This window comes from Haliotis rufescens, unplaced genomic scaffold (assembly GCF_023055435.1).
Source record: "Haliotis rufescens isolate VD_foot unplaced genomic scaffold, xgHalRufe1.0.p SCAF_18, whole genome shotgun sequence".
NCBI lineage: Eukaryota > Metazoa > Mollusca > Gastropoda > Lepetellida > Haliotidae > Haliotis > Haliotis rufescens.
In genome coordinates this window covers 23,082,856-23,105,367 of record NW_025963868.1, presented here as the reverse complement: position 1 = coordinate 23,105,367, position 22,512 = coordinate 23,082,856, and the positions used below count along the sequence as shown (strand labels likewise).

At 39.2% G+C, this 22,512-nt stretch overlaps 1 protein-coding gene across 5 annotated transcripts in view; it reads left to right on the top strand.

Moving 5' to 3' along the window:
* The window catches only part of LOC124132897 (dynein axonemal heavy chain 8-like), a 180,897-nt gene that overhangs the window by 106,762 nt on the left and 51,623 nt on the right, over positions 1-22,512 (top strand). For all 5 annotated transcript variants that reach the window (XM_048398431.1, XM_048398432.1, XM_048398433.1 and 2 more), the window contains exons 56-64: positions 193-385; positions 1,111-1,233; positions 5,994-6,124; positions 10,367-10,520; positions 11,200-11,364; positions 17,183-17,409; positions 19,462-19,684; positions 20,691-20,867; positions 22,239-22,406. In XM_048398431.1, the coding sequence (XP_048254388.1) occupies positions 193-385; positions 1,111-1,233; positions 5,994-6,124; positions 10,367-10,520; positions 11,200-11,364; positions 17,183-17,409; positions 19,462-19,684; positions 20,691-20,867; positions 22,239-22,406 (1,561 nt within the window). The remainder of the gene's footprint in view (positions 1-192; positions 386-1,110; positions 1,234-5,993; positions 6,125-10,366; positions 10,521-11,199; positions 11,365-17,182; positions 17,410-19,461; positions 19,685-20,690; positions 20,868-22,238; positions 22,407-22,512) is intronic.

Genomic DNA, 22,512 nt, shown 5'->3' with positions numbered 1-22,512 from the left:
GATCTTCGACTCCGTGTATAAGACGACCCCGCTTCTTAACCCCCGCATTCTAGGTACGAAAAACTCACCTTATACACAGCGATATACAGTAGAGTGAGGTAAAACATTGGTAGATCTGATACCACTAGCTGACAAATAAGAAATTGAATTATATACTAAGAATTATACACTGACCTTAAACTGTTTCTGCAGATTCACCAATGCAGAAGACAAGCATTGGTTTGAAAGTGCCCTGATGCAGGTGTTGCGGAACCAGGCAGGTGATGAGGCTGTGAGCGTGACAGACCCAGAGCCCTACTTTGTGGACTTCCTCCGAGAAGAGCCGGAACCTACTGGAGAGGAGGAAGATGATGCTTCATTAGATGCACCCAAGGTGTATGAAAAGGTTGTTAGACTACCATCTTTGTCCCCAGCTACCTATGCTGGTTGTAAGAGGCGTACTCTATTTAGTGACTTCATGGATCGGAGGGTCAGACTTGGGGACATGGTTGATAGCATACCTTCTTACCTTGACAGTGTGGATCGTTGCTCATGTAATATTGCGAAGTGGGAGGTTAACAAACATACTTTTTACTTATTTAATTAAGTATATGCAAAGACATATATATACGTCCGTGGTATATGTAATAATATAAGAAAAATGGAAATAAAAATAAAATGTTCCTATAAAACTTGTTCAGAATATTACATTGAAAAGTCTCAAAATGCCATTCACATTAAGTAGATATATGGGAGAATTGTCAGTACCAATGGGTTAGTTGAAATTGTTTCATAATTACACTCAGAAGGGTGTTATCGGACCATGATTACAACCAGGTATAATGTAGAACCTGCTTGTCAAGAGAGATAGGGCGCATGGGTGGCCTAGTCATCTCAGGCGCTGTAATTGGTATGTTTGTGTCCAGGTATGCCAGAAAGCTTAATAATGATTACTCTCATTATGATTCTAGCTTTTTCAGCACCTTACCCGTGTTTCACCAAAGTTGTGATGTCGAAATCCTGCTTCATTTTAGGCAATCATCTGACATTAAACTAATGCAATGTTAAACCACATTCAAGATAGATATGTCTTGGATTGTTGGTGCAAATGATTCCCGGCTTAATCTGCAGATTCCCAGCTACGGTTTCCTGAATGACAAGCTACTGCAGTATGTTATGCAGTACAATGAAATAGTGAGAGGTGGCCATCTGGATCTAGTCTTCTTCAAAGATGCCATGGTGCATCTTGTCAAGGTAAGGAAACTCTTTGGTAACCTTTTACTCATGCTTATTTGATATATACCGTATTCGACGTAATAAGCACCCATGGCGATATTTGCTAATATATTGGCCATTGAACAATCCCAATTAGCACCCCTTCCGATTGATCAGTGTACACAAGACATATTTATTCGTGCATAATACATGTATTATATGCATCCTTAATCATGGGAACTTAAATTCTGGAAAAATATATCTGTCGAATATAAACATTTCAGGCTGTCAGCACAAACCATGAAATTAATGATTTTTCAACTGTTGTTTTTTACCAATATAATATTCTAATAAGAGCCCCCTATTTCTAACTTTGAGAGTGCCCTGGGTGCTTATTATGTCGAATATGGTACATAGTGTCACTGTCCGCTACAAATAAGTTACAGTTCAGTGTGAAAAAAGAGTTCCCCAGCAACATATTATGCTTGTCATGAGAGGTAATTAAATGGATTGGGTGGTCAGGCTCAGCAACTAGGTTGATAGAGTGTCATTTTACATCATAGGCGGGAGACTTTGCTCATATCAATCTGGGAATTGTATGGTCTCGATTAATAACAGGCTTCCATCATATAGGCGCAATGTTGCTGTGACCTGTGTTAAATGGCGTGTCCATTTTGCATTGAAATTTTGAATGTGATGTTAGAATACCAATGAATGATAGACTATGGAACCTTACTTAAAAATCCCATTTGGGCGAAAACATGTATTTTGCCTCATCCTGTCTCATACCAATATCTAATCTCTTCTCACAAGGTAGTGGAAATATTTTTTTGGCTCGTAATCTGAACCATCCTATCAAAATTACCCATTTTCATTAAATTATTTTGATTTGGATTCCTTTTTCCATCCATCTGTCATATTCATCAATTATTTTTTTGATTTGGCTGTAATGTTTCAAAATTTTGTCTCTTTTGATATCCCCCTGTTTTCATGATGAAAATGTGTGTTAAATGTTGCCAATGTATATCAGATCGTGATCCTCTCCCCATCTGTTCTACATGATGAAACATTATTAAGAGGATTTACAGGGAGAGAAGGGACTCTTCATGACCTCCCACCTGTGCGGGAGGAACCTCCTCTTTCTCTCATTCCACCGATTGTTCAATATCCGGAGACACTGCAGTCCAAACTAACTAAAGCCATTGATACACTTTTTACAAAGGGCGCTGTAGAGGGTTTTATTCAACGTACAACATAGTATTTTTTTTAAAAATTCAACAAAAAGTATCTTCAAAAGCCAGACAAGTTCAGAATGATCTACCTACCACAACTAAAGCAGATGATAAAACAGGACGGTTATCTGGTAAGCATCAATCTTCAAGATGTTGGACATTCAACTTGAATGTCTGCGGAGGACCTTTTTTGCACGAGTCGGAATACAATCAACATATATTTGTAGACGCCTCATTACAAGGATGGGGTGCCAAGAAGATAAGCTCTTCCACATCAACCATTGAGAGTTTGAGGCAGTAATCCGAGCAATATCTCATCGGGTGCCACAGTTGAGAGACAAGTATCTGATGAAAACAGACAACTCAACTGTGGCCTTCTACATAAACCTCCAAGGCACAACGCAGTCGGCAACCCTTCTGAAGGTTAACTTTTCTGCTGTATAAATTAACAGACAGTCTGAATCTAAGGATCAAAGCAAGATGCATCCCAGGTGCATCAGTGGACCTATTCGCAATCAGGTTCAGCAAACAGATAGCAACCCTCGTTTCCCCAGTCCAACGATGCAGTGGCAATATCATGGGAAGTTTACATGTGCATGCATTCCCACCACCAGTACTCATACCTCTGCTTTTACAGAAGATTATTCATGAATATGAAGAACCTACGAGTGCTTTTGGTTGTGCCTTATTGGCCTGGTCATGGTTCCCAGACCTTGTTGCAATAGCAGGAAAACCAACTGGCCAAATCTACTTCGTCATCCACACTCAAAACAGCTTCATCCAAGACGGATCTCTATAAGCTTCATGTATGGGGCATACTGCAAATAGCTTCACAAGATGAGGATACTCGACCAGAGCAGCTAAAGCAGTTTCTTTAGTACTTTGTAGATCCACAAGGCACTAAAGAGACTGACAGATCAGGCATCTAGAGCAATGTACGCTGTATTTCGTAAAATTAGAATATTAGAAATTCCTATTGACTGTCAACTGAAATTATTTGATCAACTTGTTCAGCCAGTATTGTTATATGGATCTGAGGTGTGGGGTTTTGAAAATGCTGTTGTCATTGAACGTGTACATCTTAAATTTTGTAAATATATTCTCAAGTTAAAACAGTCAACACCCGATTACATGGTATATGGTGAACTAGGGAGGTATCCTCTCAGCATTTTCATTAAGATAAGAATGATTTCATATTGGTGCAAGCTAACATCATCACAAACTAGCCTTTCTAGTATAGTATATAAACTTATGTTTCAAATGTCCATTGCAAATCCAGATTACCATTTCCCACTATTAATAGGTAAAATGCATTCTTCAAAATATAGGCTTTAATTACATTTGGCTGTCTCAAACCTTTATTAGTGCCGCATGGTTGAAACAAAATGTGAAACATGTTCTCATTGATAATTTTCTGCAAAGATGGCGAGAATCAAAGGAAAATTCATCTAAAGGTTACTATTATAACATGTTTAAAGAGTTACCATCTCTAGAACCTTATTTACTAGAACTACCAATCACCTTACGCATCTCCCTTGCTCGTTTTAGAACAGCAAATCATAGATTACCCATTGAAACAGGAAGATGGTATAATATTGTGAGAGAGGAAAGAAAATGTACATTGTGTAAAAATTTTATATGTGATGAAATGCACTTTTTATTAGAATGTCCAAAACTCTCAGAAATTAGAAACAAGTTTTTGCCTCAATACTACTGTATGTATCCTTCTGCCGTAAAATTCTCTCATTTGATGTCCATTACTTATAAGCCAACTCTATTAAAACTGGCAAGTTATATAAGATCATGTATGGAAATGTTCCACTGACATGTTTTCTTCATTGTATCTTATTCCTGTGTCCAATTACATCTCTGTATCACTGCCGTGATTTACGAGAATAAACATCATTCATTCTTCACAAGATGAGGATACTCGACCAGAGCAGCTAAAGCAGTTTCTTTAGTACTTTGTAGATCCACAAGGAATATATGTGATGACAAATGGAAGTGGTTTGACCAGTTTGCAAGATCCAAAACGGTTCACAGCAGCCAAAGCTACCTCACCACAAGTAGCAGATTTCTTGTGTCATTTACGAAGCACAAGAGACCTCAAGTGCTCAACACTAGAAACCTATTTGGCAGCTATCAGCTACTTAAGAAACTTCCCAAACTGAAAGCCCTGTTGAAATACTGCAAACGTTAACTTGAGGTTCAACAGAAGTTTTGAGCCCAGCTTGAGATTTATATGTAGTGCTGAAACATCTCACCAGCGACTTTTATCAGCCACAAGAACAAGCTGATTTTGAACATCTGACCCAAAAGGCCTAATTTCACTGGGCGGTAGCTAATGCAGCCAGAATACATGAGATCGACTTCAGTTGTACCATGTTCGACAACGATAAACATGCATCAGCCCTTCGCAGCTTGAGATGGGATGCAAAAAAACAGTTACTTGGACAACCAGATCAACAATTTCATGTCCCAGCACTTTCGTTCATTCTTGGATCAGAGGACATAGAGTTCTAGAAGACAAAGACTGCGAAGATTTTTTATCCCATTATTGAGGAATGCTTCTTCACAAGTCTGCAGAACAACAATCTCCTTCTGGATGAGAGTAGTTATACTCAGAGCTTACAGGGCAGCAGGGCTGAACCCACCCACCTTCAGCGTCCAACCCACACAAAATCAGAGCGATAGCAACGCATCGACTCTAGCCCTATGCGGGAACTCTTCCATGCTGACTATTAGGGAGGGATGTTTCTGGAAATTTGATTCCGTCTTTGCAAATCATTACCTCAGAGATTTTGCCCCGGAAGATGTTGCTGGCATACATCAATTTGGGCCACTGGTAGTAGCACAGGAACAAACGATATCCACTGCAACATAGACTAGAGCTACATGCACCCAAAGTCTGGTTGACTCACAGATGTCAGGTTACTTTCCCCAAACAAACGACCGAGAGTCCATATTCCCCTGTATTACTATGATTCAGAGCATGAGGGATTTTGTCAAGATTATGTCCTTCTCTTAACACTTTAATCGTCATAATGCAAGCTTGAAATGTCCACAAAATCTTAAATTTGCTCCTTTACCCCGAAAAAGGAGAGGGTACCCCACAACTGACCACGTTCCCGAAGGGTTTATTCGGAGCAGATCACATCAGAATCACACACATAGGCGAGACCCACCTTCCACTGTGAGATTCACGTAGTATCGGAATAATGCAAAGTATGATATGTCATATATACTTATCCTGACTTATACGCTGAAACACTCACTCAGCTGTTAAGACCATAGGAATAAAGACAATAGGAAAATGGAAAGTGATGCGTCAAACAGTTCCGGTGTGCCTGTGCGTGAGAGGGTGCATTTGGGTGAGATGTTTTTCTGTTCTTGGTGAAAAACAGCATAGGAAGTTACCACTACCTTTCGGGAATGAGAAGAGATGAGCAACTAGTATGAGTCAGAATAACTATAAATGATATTTTTTTAAATTCATTTTTCCCAATTTGCTCACCACAGGCACTCATTTTGAAATCCTAGATAAAGTCATGGATGGTTATTATTCAGATTTCTCGTATCATCCGTACCCCAAGAGGAGCAGCACTTCTTGTTGGTGTGGGAGGTTCAGGGAAACAGTCTCTTACCAGACTGGCCTCCTTCATTGCCGGCTACAAGATCTTCCAGATCACACTTACCAGGTGGGTGTTACCTCAAGCAGTGCACTTTCATGCCAGTCCGTTACCTAATGTTACTTAATTGTGCTGAGGACAAAGTAATTTTGCTAAAAATTTGAACGGAATAAAACTGACAGAAAATGTAAACATGGTAAATATTTTTGGCTTGTTCAAACAGGACCAGCCACAAACTTTGATGACAAGTGAAATAGTCCTCTGGACTAGTTTTTATAATATACTTTTCTGAGGCTGTTCCATTAACTTAAATGTATCGGGAATAAATATTGTATAATGCAAGCTTTTTGTGAGCATAATACATGTTTTGTATTCCAAATATATATTAATGATGCAGAAAAACATGAGGATAACATTATTAATCATTACAAAGTAACTTGGAGAGTTTTTCAAATTTAAAGTTTCAATTCTAAATAAGAAATAAGCGCAAACTTCATATATATGAGCCCTATCAAGAAGTAATGAGAATATATGACAGGCATTTCTTTCAAAAATGAAAGATTATTATAGTGCAATGTTACAGGAATGTGTTTTGGTAACGTTACACCTTAACTAATAGTGGCAACATTGAGAAAACTATACAAATTAATGTTGTAGCATCTTTGTATTCTAACGTGGCCACAACAAAACACAAATGTGACAATATTGTTGCAATGTTTTTATCAGCCTGGCATGGGGATATAGTGATCGGTTGTCTGTCCATCTGTCTGTAAGTCTGACCGTCCGTCCTTATGTTGTTTCTGGAGCATAGCTTGAAAACTGTGAAAGATTTTTCATCCAAACTTGCTACATATATTAACCTGGAACTGCAGTGGTGCCTTTTGCTATTTATGAACTTTTCAAAATTTCCCTTTTCCCTGTTTCCATGGAAACAATTTCGAGTTTGCTGAAATGGATTTGTAGGTGTCGTTTTCGGAGCAGAACTATAAAACTATTCAACCCCATTTTTCATTCAAACATGGTACTTGTATTAATCAGCAGCTTAATTGGTCCCTTTTGCTATTTAGGTATATAAACATTTTTATTTTAAATCCTGTTTCTATGGCAACAAGTTTAACTTTGACTCTGTTCATATTGGTGTGTTTGTCCGAACCATATCTCTAAAACTAATATGTACTCTTTCTTGAAACTGTGCACACACAAAGACCAGGTTGTCAACTGGTGGCTTTTGCTATTTAGGAATTTTTAGAATCTATATGTTTTTCCTTTTCCATGGCAATACGTTTGACTTTGAATCTGTTCAAATGGGGATGTACCTGACATAGAATAACCAAGTTCCGAATCCCCCAAAATTCCTGAATTGGAATTAAACATTTCCTAATTCATGCTGTTATATAGTTATTACTGATGTTATGGCTTTGTACGGTTAATTGTATTTCCCCAATAACAGGACCAACATAGAGGGAGGGAGAGGTTTTAATGATTAGTTTGACATTATTGTGTTAAATGCGATGTCAAAATTCAATGTCAAAATCTCTGAACGATTTTTCCCAATTTGCCTGGCAAGGGCATTGCCGATTATCTATCCTGAGGAACTTGTGTATTTAATTTTCGGGCCTTTAAGGAACTTCCAGTTATGAGTTGTTTATTGTTTATATTAGTCTTGTATGTGAGAATTGAGACTGGGAGATACAATAGCTAAACTCTGAAAGGGTATGTTTGGCTAGTAACTAGAGTCATTTAGAAGATGATATCATTTTGTACTAATTTGTAGTCACTATCACCATTTGAGATGTAAGTATATACCACATTAATTCTATTTGTACCCTATTTGTCTATTTGTGCCAGCCCTTCCTGTACCTTGTGCATACAAGTCTGTACATACCTGTCCAGCTTCATTCTAATCTGCACCATATACTCTTTCTACTAGATCTTTCAAATATATCATTCTCGACTCCCCTAGTCTCTTCCCATGTGGATTCACATCTGCAGACCTGTCAACCCTCCCGCATTTTGCGGGAGACTCCCGCAATTTGATGAAATCTCCCAGTCTCCGGCAAGATGGACTATTTCTCCCGCAAAACAGAATTCTTCATTATTTAAAAAATTCGCCTCCATTGTCCCGTGAGTAAAAACAATGAACGGGAAGTTTGCGTGATGAAAACTTGATTCCACGCATGCACGCACGCACGCACGCACGCACGCACGCACGCACGCACGCACGCACACACAAAAACTGTGGATTGTTGCTTATCAGTCACTAGTTTGTCTGGTCCGGACTTGATTATTTTTTTACCATGTTATAGCTGGAATACAGCTGTATGCAGTGTAAAACAGAATTCACAAACACACTCTGTGTACTTCCTTGAAGAGGGACCACCTTTGAAGAACCAAGTTTCAGCTTGTCTTAATGTTAGGATGTGTCCTCAACAAACTATGCTTGTGCTACAGGGCGTCTTAGTGGATTGGGAGGTCAGACTCAGTGACTTGGTTGATAGGGTTTCAAAATACTCTGATGGCATGTTACTCATAATATCAGTCACTTAATTGTGTGATCCCAACACAAAATTCACAGACCACCATCAAACAGACAAGCTTGTTTTCAGTCTAGTAGCCATTGTCTTGTGGAATGATGACTTGTAAAAAGCTGCTTCACTCTGATTCTTTCCCCTCAAGCACAGTATTGTGATCTATCTTTTGCACTCTAACAGCTGTCAATTATTCTCTGTGCTTTGTTCATGAAGATCGGGGGTTGAATAGGTCTTCAGCAACCAATGCTTGCCATAAAAGGCGACCATGCTTGTCGTAACAGACGACTGACGGGATCGGGTGGTCAGACTCGCTGACTTGGTTGATTCATGTCATCGATCCCAATTGCGTGGATCGATGCTCATAATATTAATCACTGGATTGTCTGGTCCAGACTCGATTATTTACAGACCGCCATCATATAGCTGGAATATTGCTGAGTGCAGCATTAAACAACAAACCAACCAACTAACTTTGTTCATCATTTCATAATATTTATTTCATAGTTGATTTGTAACAATATGTTGGGGGTCATGATACAAGACGATAAATATCCCCATACTAAGGGTGTAATACAATACGTATCGTGATACAGTACTTTTACTCCTTAAGTTGATATTTTTTCTTTTTGCAGGTGAATTACAAACCGGAATAATTTATTATTAAATTTAAGAGATCGAAAATGAGATATTGTAGGGCAGAAACCTATGGGTTAAATGGCACTGTGAATGTTATGCTATTTGTGCCAACTGGGAAATACCGAATCTGCATAAGCTTGTTGTTTAACTGTTTCTGTTATTATTATCATGTTTTTACTCCAAAATAAGTTATTTGTTATGTATTGTATGTATCACAAGACAGGTGTTATAAATGTTTTGTATCGTGGGCCTTGTATCGGGATACAATACACCACTGTTTTGTAGAACATGAAAATACAGAATTACCTCTTGAATGTTTTTCTAAAAGTAATTTAGAAGAATAGCTTAAAAAAAACGAAAGCTTTGCTCTTGGATAAACAGTTGAACATTTGGTGTAACAGAACTCAGATCTCTACCAGGTCCATCATGTGACTTTATTCAGCGTTAGAAATTGGCACACGTCCTATAGTCCTTGCAAGAGGTATTGTCAAAAACTAAACTCTTAAAAAACCCAGCCATAGCAACTCCAGTTTGTGGCAAAAAATACATTTACCCGAAGAAACTTACAATAACTTGTCAGATTCAAGTTTTGATGACTGCCTCTGTCAGTCAAAATGCTGGTTTTCTTCAACCTTGTTCAGTTTGACGAGGAATCTACAAGGTTAATGGTTTGGGAGAAAATCCACCATGGTTGTTTGGAATATTTTAAGACAAGGATGCATGATCATCAGATAATGGTTGATTGAAAATGGGTGGATAAACAAGATGGAACCAAATTATTAGGGTACTTCAGTTAATCAATCATCAGGGTTAGAAACTGGCACTAGTCCTATAGTCTTCGCCAAACTGCCCAATAGTTAGGTATCATAAGGACTAGTACAAATTTGCCATGTTATCATTATAAGAACTAGTGGACTAAAAATGTTAGTTTCTACCGCTGTTTATTAGTATTACGTTGCCACAGAATTAATGAATTCTTTCCTTTTTTCCTCAAGATTTACTTGTTCAGAAACATAAAGGTCACACCACAAAGTGTACCGGTATTCTTCTTGTTAAAGCACAATATTAATATGTTAAGATAATGTGAGACTTTATGTTCTATTGTGAGAATGTACCCTCTAATGACACAGTTACATAATTACAGGTCGTACAATGTGACGAATCTGATGGATGACCTCAAGTTTATGTACCGAGTGGCAGGAGGTAATGGTCAAGGCATTACGTTCATCTTTACTGATAATGAGATCAAGGATGAATCTTTCCTGGAATACCTCAACAATGTTCTCAGCTCTGGCGAGGTATGTAGACATTATCAATCAAACACATCCACAGTTTTTTGTATTCCCAGTTCTTTTTATTTCAACTCATGTTTAGGGGAAGGTGTCTGAGTCCTCTAAGAGACCACTATTTTCTGTGTGTTAGGTGTGACAGAAACCTATGGTCAATTCAATATGTTTCTAAGTTTGTCAGCACCATACCAGTGATTTTGCCAAAGTGGTAAAAGTCTAAGACCTACGTCACTGAGTACTTTCCTTTAAACATAAGCTGACATGCCAAATAATCAAGCGTAGTTGAAACTCACTCATTTACTCACTCATTTACTCACTCATTTACTCTCACTCACTCACTCACTCACTCACTCACTCACTCACTCACTCACTCACTCATTATTTAGTGATGTGTAATTCTAACCAGACTCAAAAAGAAACTATGGTGGAGAATGGGTTCAGGGCAAGGCTGCATTACAAAAAAAAATCTCAGGCAGTTTTTTCAAACGTGAGGAGGGAGGAAAAACTTCATTTTTTATTTTATGAAAAAAAATAATGAGGGAGAACACTATATTCTTTTCCCACCAAGAATACCAAAAACCACGACTATGCAAACATTGAACTCGGCTCTTATAAAATATCATTTGTCACACATATATAGCCACTGAAATCTTTAATCATTAAAGTTATATGACCAAACTATTGATAGGTTTCCAACCTGTTTGCTCGCGATGAACTGGATGAGATCACCCAAGAACTGATATCTGTGATGAAGAAAGAGCAGCCCCGGCGACCTCCCACCCAGGAGAACCTGTATGATTACTTCATCTCCAGAGCAAGGAACAATCTACATACAGTTCTCTGCTTCTCACCAGTAAGTCTTTTTCTCCATGTGGATTCCAGTTTAGTATTGGTCACTAGCAACCAATGCTTGTCATACAAAAGACATAATGGATTGGATGGTTAGGCCTGGTGACTTGGTTGATTGTGTATCATCGTACCCTGACAGTGTGGATCGTTGCTCACAATATTTACCCCTGGTTTGTCTGACCTGGACTCATTATTTTTTTATCAGGCTGCTGTGGCATAGCGAGAATACTGCTGGCTTTTAGTTTCTAGGAGAAGCCTTAATTTTAGTGTCTGTCTTAAAAAGTCTTGAAAATCATTGAAATATCTTGAAAAGTTTGAATTTGTACCTAATGATAGTTACTTAATTCCTTCGAATCCTTTACCTCTATTACATCATAGCCATAAATCCTGTATTTTGGCTGCAGACACACTATAACTAAATCTTCAGATTTTCAACAGAAGTCCTCTTCACTATCAACTACACACAACTAGTTGTTCCCCTAATAGCACATGTAGCTCTTCAGCCCCTTCTGTGCAAAAAGGCGTGAAAAACGTCACTTCTTTCCTGTTTGTGCCAGAGTCACCACCTGTTTGTTTTTTTGTGTCTAGCACCTGGTATAAGGTAGTCACACTGTTTATTAATTTCTTCAGAAATGTTATTACGATCTGGCTTGATACGGAAGTGTACTGGGGTTGTTGTTTTTTGTATCTCTTACTATGGCGTCCTCCACTTCCCCACTGACATGTCAGAAGTGTGGCCAGTTCATGCTTACTTGAGATCCACATAATTTCTGCTGGAAGTGTAGAGAGGCTTCATGCACAGTAGAGTCGAGATAGGACATGTGCTCTCCCCTATCCAAGTCCTTCGACACCCCAACCAGTTCCAGCCTTGGGATTTGAGATCACGACTTCCAGACAATCACCATGATAGTGGCAAGAACGCCTTACACCAAACCGACCATCTGAGCCGCTGAAAAAAACGTACGGTTCCCTAACAGACAGCACGGAAACCACCGGCCGACCTGAAACGTCTGCTACTGTTACCACATGAAGCCGGTCACCACGTGACTCCCACACAGGCTCCCCGGGAGTGGCTAGACAAACCAACGGTTCCAGCATGGACCACAGACGGCACGAGGAGTGAGCTTAGTCACCAAGCCAGCCGTCCAGATTCTGTTACGCCCGACCCTCGGCAGATTATACCGGATTCATGGACCCCATCGGACAAGGACGATCTTGTATATGAGCCCATGGAATCATCGGCACCGGAGCCGGACAACGGAGAGGCACACAATCAACCGGCCACATCACCTCCGCAGGAGTATGGACCACTGCTCCTTTGTGAATATGATACACGCTATATATCACTATAGCCGACCACACAGCCATGGACTGAACAGTCGCCTCCTCCAGAAATGCCCGAGTATGCTGGAAGCCATGCACTGTTTTCGTCATCCCATATCCACGTACTTTACCGTGGCCAAGTTATATCTCCAGGATTCTAGACCAAATGATTGAAACCATGCAGAAGCTCCCAACTATGAGGAAGAAGTTATATCAGAAACTCTGATGTCCATCTGAATAGACCAAGTGGGACTCATCTACAGTCTGCTAGATGCGATTGTCAACATGCAGGAGGATATGTCAAGACTGTCTGGACTGCCTCCCAACTCCTATGGCTTCAACATTAACTCCTGTCTCAAGTCAGATCAAGGGCTGTCTTCAAGCATGCCAAACAGACGGTTGTTTCAGCCAGTCACATCATCGATGCTCTTTAACAAGGAGCTGGTCACGATCCTGGCAAGGTCAGACAGGACACAACAGAGAGATTACGGCATTATGACAAGCCATCGTCAGGTTCTTTTCAGAACTCCAAACACCGTGGATCTGGACGTAGAGGTTTCAAGTCTGGAGCTCACCATCAAGACCCTTCTCACCCTTCTCACCAAACGGGTCATTTAGAGATTGTGGGATACCAATGAAACTCAGGGGTTCTACTCCCAAGTGTTTTTAGTACCGAAAAAGAACTCCACAGAGATGAGAATGATCATAGACCTCAAAACTTTCAACAAGAAGTACTTGGTCCCGCCTCCAAGATTTCAGATGGAATCAGTCAGGAAGCTTTGTTCATCACTCAGAACAGAAGATTGGGTCATCAGCCTCGACCCTTAGAATGCATATCTCCATGTGCCAATGCACCGCATGTCACAAAAGTATTACAATTAACGACCATCGGTACGAGTTCCGGGTTCTACCATTCGATATATCAGAAGCCCCTTGATAATCCACCAGAATAACGGCGCCAGTCATCAACTTCGCCATCATACAGTGGAAGAAACTAACTGTTTCAGTCCACTAGTCCTTATAATGATAACATACAGCAAACCCCTTAAAAATGGCAAATTTCTATAAGTCCTTATGATACCTTAACTATTGGGCAGTTTGGCAAGGACTATAGGACTAGTGCCAGTTTTTAACGCTGACATACAGATGGTACGACTTCTGGACGCCAATCAGGAACATACCCAGCTGCGTCAGGATGTGACATTCCTCACCCAACTCATGTCTTATCTCAGGTTCTTCATCCATCTGACCAAGTCAGAGATTTATCCGGTACACGACATAGTCTACATCGGGACCAGATTTCTTCTACGTACCATGATCAACTTACCCCGAGACCAATCTACCAGATCAACCTGATGGTGGATGTCTCTCATGGGAATGCTGTCCTCTCTACAGTTTATGACTCACAGAGGCCGTTTACAATTACGCCCTCTACAAAATTGGATCAACTACCTACGATCTCAGACCCTGGATATACGGACACTCATACCTCTCCACCTGCGCCAAGATCTAATCTGGTGGAATCAAAAGATCATGTAATGATGGGGATTGCTCTCACCCTGCCAGCTCCCGAACACCACCTGTTCACACACACGTTGGATTCAGGTTTGGGAGCTCACATGGACAACATCCAAGTTCAAGGTTTAAGGACCGAGACGGAAACAGCTCTACACATAAATTGCAGAGAGATTAAAGCAATCTGTTATGCTCTCCAAACTTGGAAAGATCGCCTCATCATATCATCCGTCCTGATTGCCACAGACAACATGACAGTGGTGGCCTACATTCAGAAGCAAGGTGGAATTAAGTCCAGTTCGGTGATGACGGAAACTTCTTAGCTATTTGCCTTGGCTGACTCATTCAGGAAGGAATGGATGGAAGCGAGACATATTCCAGGCAAACTGAACATACTAGCGTACAGCTTATCCCGGAGAAGGAGGATTGTACCCACGGAGTCGACTCTTCATCATGACGTTTTTACCTGGATAACCTCCTTTTGGGACACCCCGCATCTGGAGCTTCGTGACCTGTCTCAACCATCAACTTCCAGTTTATGTCAGCCTGGTCCAAGATCCGAGAGCTCTCCAGATAGATACACTATCCATGGATTGGACAGGACTGTCCGCCTATGCGTTCCCTCCATGGTCTCTCCTTGACAAGGTCATACAGAAGTATGAAGTGACAGATTGCACAATCATCCTCATCGCTCCAACTTGGCCAAGCAGGACATGGTATCCCAGACTACTATCACTCCTGATGGACACTCTTTCACTTCTCCTGCATCAGCCCAGGTCAAGCATATTTTACTCCAATCTTCCCAGCCTCCATCTCACAGTATGGAAAGTATCTCACAGAGAATGCAGGCCTCCGGTTCTCTCAAGCTGCCTCTACTGCTGTCGCAAGATCATGGAGATCGTCATCCACCCAAATTTATGACAACAGATGGAACAAATTTGTCCAGTGGAGACAATGTCACAGTGAACATTCCCATGGTTGTCAATTTCATTTAACACCTATGACAGGATAATAATTTCCGACATGGAACTATTGAAGGATATAGATGGATTGATGATTGATGATTGGAACACATCCGGTACTGAACAGACTCATGCAAGCATTCAGCCGAGAGGATATTCGCATTCCCCGAATCTTCCCAAAAAGGAATTTATCAGTCGTCCTGTCTGCTCTACTAGCCGCTCCATATGAACCTCTTGGAAATGCTACTCTTCTCCAAAAATCCCGAAAAGCAGCATTTTTACTAGCCATGGCTACTGCAGCTAGAGTTTCTGAACTCTGGGCCCTCGACTACTCCAGTCTCACTCACACTCCCAACTGGACCTTCATCACCTTGTGGTCCTTACCGGACTTTATAGTCAAGAATCAGTCCATGGCTATTGGTCCTTTGGGTCACAGACATTATACTCTTCCCACCTTGGCACCTACAGTTCACCCCGATTATGTTTCTAGGTTTGTCAGCACCATACCTGTGCTCATGGATTTCAGCAGCTACAGAAGGTGAGTACACCTTTTACCTTGATTTACTAGTATGGTACGTAAGGAATTCAAGGGCTACCTGTGTTAGAACAGCTGATAAACAGATCTACCGGAAGTGACGTCACAGTCGGAAATAATACAGAGCGGAAGTGACGTTTTAACTGGAAGTGACGTCGTAAATGACATCAGAGGTTCTAGAAATGACATCAAAACCAGTCAAAAAGAAGAATTGATGTCATTAGAATCAGAAGTGACGTCATAACTGGAAGTTGATAAACTGGAAGTGACGTCACTCTCAGAATCTGAGATAAACAATGAGTTAGATAGAACTAAAGACATCATTTCATGATTCTCAGCAAACAATAAGGTACTTCAAGTGAACGTATCTCATATTGACTGATATAATCATAATACCCGATTTCAAGTCCTCTAAAAGAGATTCTAGTGTAATTACCTCTTGAAAGGGTTTGATTACAGTAATGTACAAGAACTCATACCACAGTATTGGATTGCTGTCAACTACACAGGGAGTTAGTAGAGGCAGATCCCGCCTTATCCCTCTGTTATATTCTGGCTATGAAGTAATAGAGGTAAAGGATTCGCAGGAATTATCAAACAATAGTTATCATTGTTAATAATTCTAAGAATACTACTTATATTACATCAGGAAGTACTCCCACCCACCTCCCCAATGCATCTGCCTCCAGTGGTGTGATGTTTTGGAAAGAAGTGATGCTTTTCCAACCTTTTTGCACTGAAGAGCTACATATGCTATTAGGGCAGCGTTGTGTGTTGTTGACAATGAAGAGGGCTTCCAGGGTTAGAAACTAACAGTTTTTTTCCACTAGTCCTCATAATGATAACAAACAGCAAAACCCTTAAAATGGACCAATTGCTACTAGTCCTTAGGATACCCTTACTATTGGGCAGTTTGGTAAGGACTATAGGACTAGTGCCAATAACGCCGCCATCTGTTGAAAATCTGAACATTTAGTCATTGTGTGTCTGCAGCCAAAATACAAGATTCATGGCTATGATGTAATAGAGGTACCAGTAGTATTCTTAGAATTATTATCAATGATAACTTATTGTTTGATGTTTATGATAGTATTATGACAAACACTTTTTTCCTGTTGTCAGTGATAGTATAGTTACAAATGTTATTTTTCCTGTTGTATTTCGTTTTCATCAATATGTTGAAATGTTAAAAGTACTTGTCACTTGAGCATTGCACTCTCAGATTAAGAGATATAATTACTTCTCGTCAGTATATACTTGGTGGATCTTGTATTAAATAGTTTATTACAAATGTCGTGTGCTCTTGGCCCGTCAGCCATACAAATTATGGTAGTGTATGACATCTATTAAGGTGTTTGTATTAATAAATAATTTTGTTTGTTTACTTAGGCTATTATATTTGTTATAAAAGGCGTTGAAAATGTTATTTTTATTCGCTGAAAAGGCTGTACACATTAATGCTCAATATCTGTATGAACGCTGTATAGGTAGGTGAGAAGTTCCGCAACAGAGCCCTAAAGTTCCCTGGTCTGATATCAGGGTGTACAATGGACTGGTTCAGCAAGTGGCCCCGGGATGCCCTGGTGGCTGTGTCTGGCCACTTCCTCAACAACTTCCCCATGGAGACGTCTGAGGAGATTAAGCAACAGGTGGTCAACACTATGGGAGTTGTACACGACAACGTAGCTGCGGTCTGTGTGGAGTATTTCCAGAGGTGACAGTAGATTGTCTAGTAGTTAATGTGTTTGCTCGTCATACTGAATGTCCCTGTTTAATGCCATATTTGGTAAATGTGTGAAGCAATATTCTGGTATTCCCAGTCGGAATATTGCTGAAACATATGATACCTGCATTACTATTGGCTTTCCTCCAACATGAAACTGACATGTCATGATGTGACTGAAATACTAATCTACGCAATTTGGATAGGATGACAGGCATGAACCAAGTTGGAGAGCCTTGACTTGACTACGTAGATCAATGCCTATGATGTCAGTCGCTTGATTGTCTGGTGAAGACTCGATTATTTACAGACCACTGTCATGTAGCTGGAATATTGTTGACTGAGGCGTTAACAACAAACAAACAAACTGTGGTCACTGACTCAGTCACTAATTAATGATAGTATCCCAGTTGTTTGATTACAGGTATTCAAATGTTGTGTTTTAATCGTCTTTGTTAGTGTCTATGTTACGTATGTAATTGATAATAATTTTAAAAACACAGTGCCAGTAGGAAAAATCTAAGTTTCATCTGAAGCTATGTACCAATCTTCCATTGTATATGTCATGAAACTCATACGATATAGTTCAGTAGTTTCTTAATATTATATTAAGTGCAATATATGGATAATTATGTAAGTAATATAAAACCAACTTAAACGATAAAGAAAGTATTAGGTTTTTTTTATGTGATGCTTGTATTTTAAGTTTAAGTAGCAAAAAATAGCAGCGTATTTGTGTAAAATACCCCCCCAAAATATTCAAAACCAAATTACTTTAAATAAGCTTGCGTACAGAAACACATGCATTAACTGAAAAACTCAAATGTATAAAAGTAGCATGCATAAATACTAGGGCTGCAACGAATAACCTGAGGCGAATACGATTCGTATCACGAATATAGGGTAATGAATATGAATATTAATTCATGAATACAATAATAAGTCAGTAGTTGATGAATTTTTTGTTATATTCAGTGAAACATTAACAACATAAATTATTTGACATGGTTTGTTAATTATCTATATAATACATTTATATACTGCACTTGTCCAGGTACTTAGTCTTAGTATTTGCTCAAATGCTACAATGACCAGTGACCAAATTCCTGTCAAATTAAATATTATAAGAGTGTTGTCTTTAAAGAAATCTATGCATATCATATGTTCTTATGGATGTTTTAGGTACAGGGTATATAAATGCACATGATTGCATATTCATAAATATTCGATTCTAGTGGCCATGAATAACGAATTCAATTCATGAATGGATACGGTTCGATTCACCGAATACACGAGTGAATCGTAACGGCCCTAGTAAATACCCAATGAAGCTTTTCCAGCATGCGCACAAAGGAGCTAATTTCTGAAACACTATTACGAGCTAATTTACTTTCCATACCAAGGCTATATATTTAGAACAGTTATATACATCTAAAACATCATTTCATTTTTTTAAATCTGAAAATGTTCACTAATTTTGGGAAAAACCCAATAGAATGATGAATAGATGAGTGGAAAAATATTGGTTACCCAATGAAAAATGTAATAACCCAATTAAAATAGAAACCCTCAAGTAAAAACTGAATTGCTCAAAAAGTTATCTGGAGCTCTGTATAATTTATGACAATTTGTATTTTATTCTGTTAGTAAGTAAGGAATATGTTCGGACATGTAAAATGTGTTGAGTGATTCAGAAGAAAGTGTGGTACCTCAAAACTTGCACAAGAAACAGTTTTAGTGTATCATATTGCAATATTGATAACATCAGTCTCCAAATATGATATTAGAAATACTAGCTCACCACTCAAACTTGTCAATGTTTGTGATTGTCAGATTCCTTATCTGAACATGGGAGACTTATTCTCGTGGGAATTTCGGGTCATCGTACCTCAACGATGTGGATTGTTCCGCACAATATCTTTAACTGGATTGTGTTGTCCAGACTTGAATAATTACAGGCTGCTGTCATATAGCTTGAATATTGCTGAGTGCATCATTAAACAAAAAACAACAAAACAAATACCCATATGTATATTTACATAGGTATCGGAGACAGTCCCATGTGACTCCCAAATCATACCTGTCCTTTCTGGATGGGTATAAGAATGTGTACAAGGAGAAACACACAATCATTGGTGAGATGGCTAGGAGAATGAATACAGGGTTGTCCAAGCTGATTGAGGCAAGCGAGTCTGTCGACCTACTCAGCAAGGAGCTAGTCGTCAAGGAGAAAGAACTGGAATTAGCCAACAAGAAGGCAGACAAGGTAACATTATCTCAAGACCAGAGCTTGAACATGAATTTGCTAGTCCAAGACTAGTAAAATTCACATTGGACTCTTGAAATACACTAATCCCAAGGCTTGTCACAATGAAAGATTTAATATCAATTCATTTAAATGAAACAATTTTGTGCTATAAGTTGTACCATGTTTCTCTAACAGACTGTCAAACCCTTTTCTGAACAATAAAGGCAGGGTCTCTGATAGATGTGAGGTTTCCAATACATGCAGGATGATGCCAGATGTTATAAAAGAGGTGAATGATGATCTGCCTGTAGACACTTTATGAATAGCCAATACCAAATGTGTTATGAATTATTTCAAAGTTGCGGCCTACAAAACAACTAAATTGTGCTTAAGACAGGTAAAAAACCAGTGATGGTATTTCTCGGCGACCAATGACATTTGAGGTCTAAAAAATTTATACCAGTTCTCTATACATTTTTAATCTACTACAAATTTGGCTAGCTGGACTCGCAACAATCTTGGAGGGCTAGTGAAATAAGTTTTGCACTAGTCCTCTGGACTTGTTTTTTAAAAAAAATGCTCAAACAGTTCTCAATGTTTCAAATTTGCTACAAATTGGAATTGAATAAAACTGACAGAAAATGTAAACATAGTACCGGTAAACATTTCGTTTTGTTCAAGCAGGACCAGCTACAAACTGTGGACTAGTGAAATAAGGTTTCCACTAGTCCTCTGGGCTGGTGTGTTACACTGCAGCGTTTGAGATACTTGGTTGATATTTGTCATTAATTTATGTAGACAATTTATATGCGAACAGGAAAGAGTGAGCTTGACACTATTACTCCCATTCAGAGAAACATTCTGAACTTTGTCTCTCATTAAACAAATGTATGATGACTGGTTGTTGCAGAGATAATCAACAAGGTGTAAGGGGTAATAAACATTTATTGTTTCCTCCTTTACTGTACAGAGCATAGACATAGTGTTATAGACAGGTAGTTGATGGTGCTGTATTGTCATCAAGGTGTTGGAAGAGGTGACAGTCAGTGCGCAGGCTGCTGAGAAGGTCAAGGCTGAAGTACAGAAAGTCAAGGACAAAGCTCAGAAGATTGTTGATGAGATCAACTCTGAAAAATCTTATGCTGAGGAGAAGCTGGAGGCAGCCAAACCTGCCCTGAAGGAGGCTGAGGTAGCACTGCAGGTGGGTTGATATGACAGGTGAAATCTTACTGAAGCGTTACTAGGATCAGGATACAATAAAGGGAAGTAATTTCGTCCTGAAGATTTTGTAGGATTTTGAATCATAACGGTTTTTGTTGTTTGAAATTGATAGAGAAATTAGTAATAAGTATTGAAAGATAAAGGGTCCTTGTCATAACCCTAATGTTGCGTATTTGAGATTTCTGGGTGCCTTGATTCAAATACTACAGGAGCAAATCTCAAGGACTCCAGGGCCCTCTTTCACAAAGCGATCTTAGTGCTACGACTATTGTAAGCATATGTTAATGTATGAGAGTTACGATCATCTTAGCGCTAAGATCGCTTTGTGCAAGTGGGCCCAGGACCCACCCATAATTTCAAACAATGATTATAGTAGGGATGGAGGTGTACGCATGTTGTGCACATGCAGGTCATGATGATGACATTAACTAAGCTCCCGTGGACATCAGCATGTACTATTATTAATATTTGCTATTGAACTCACCACTAGAACTCATTTGCCGAGACAGGACATACACATATTCATCGTACTACTTTTCACGGACCACCCATTACCCCTTGTTCACAGTGGTACGTGCCAGTAGGCAGACCTCATTCATATTTATTCAAGATTAATTGTCAGGTCACAACTCACTTATCCTGGATTACGAGTAGTAATGTCATGATATGACTATCTCCTGATACAATATGTATCGCAATACTTTGTTCTTAATACAATCGTATATTAATTTGCAACATATATCATAGTGCATAAACACTTAAAAAGGCTTGAAACTTCCAGAATATCTGGTCTCATATTTGAAAATAAAAATGTCTCTTTTCAGTTAATACTTTATTTCAGATAAGACTGGAGTGTCATCATAAGTATTTTCTGTTATTAAATAAAACAGCAAATCCCCTCTCTGTGAAATGCCACAGATGTGCACCAGAGAATATAATTTCCTGTCATATTGCACATATATAAGAACATGAAAAATAAAGAATTTGAAAGGAAAGTTTATTATTAACCCTTTTTTGTGCAAAAGAACAAAACACTTGAAGGGTCTAACTTTATCTGTATTTTTGTTTTAAACACTGAGCACTGTTTTTTCATACACACAAAATAGGACAGATGAAACAATCAGGACCCACTTGCACAAAGCGATCTTAGAGCTAAGATGATCATAACTCCCATACTTTAACTTAGGCTTAAGATAGTCTTAGCGCTAAGATAGCTTTGTGCAAGTGGGCCCCGGACATAAAGATAAGCATTATCCAGTTATATCATGGAACTGTTGTGACAGGTATTGTGAGATTTTCTGCATATTATCATTGTCAAATGTTGATTGTTTTTTGCCTCCTGATAATCCAGACAATCAAGCCATCCGATATTTCCACAGTGAAGAAACTTGGTAAGCCTCCCCATCTCATCATGAGGATCATGGACAGCGTGCTCATCCTGTTCGGGAAGAGACTTGATACTGTAACACCAGACCCAGAGAGAGCTTGTCCTAAACCATCATGGGGGGAGTCTCTCAAGGTATGACACATCTTGCCCATGTAAACTTGGAACATAGTTTATTTGTTTGTTTGTTATAACGGTGGACTATTTCATCTATTATATAGTGGTATGTAAATAATCAAGT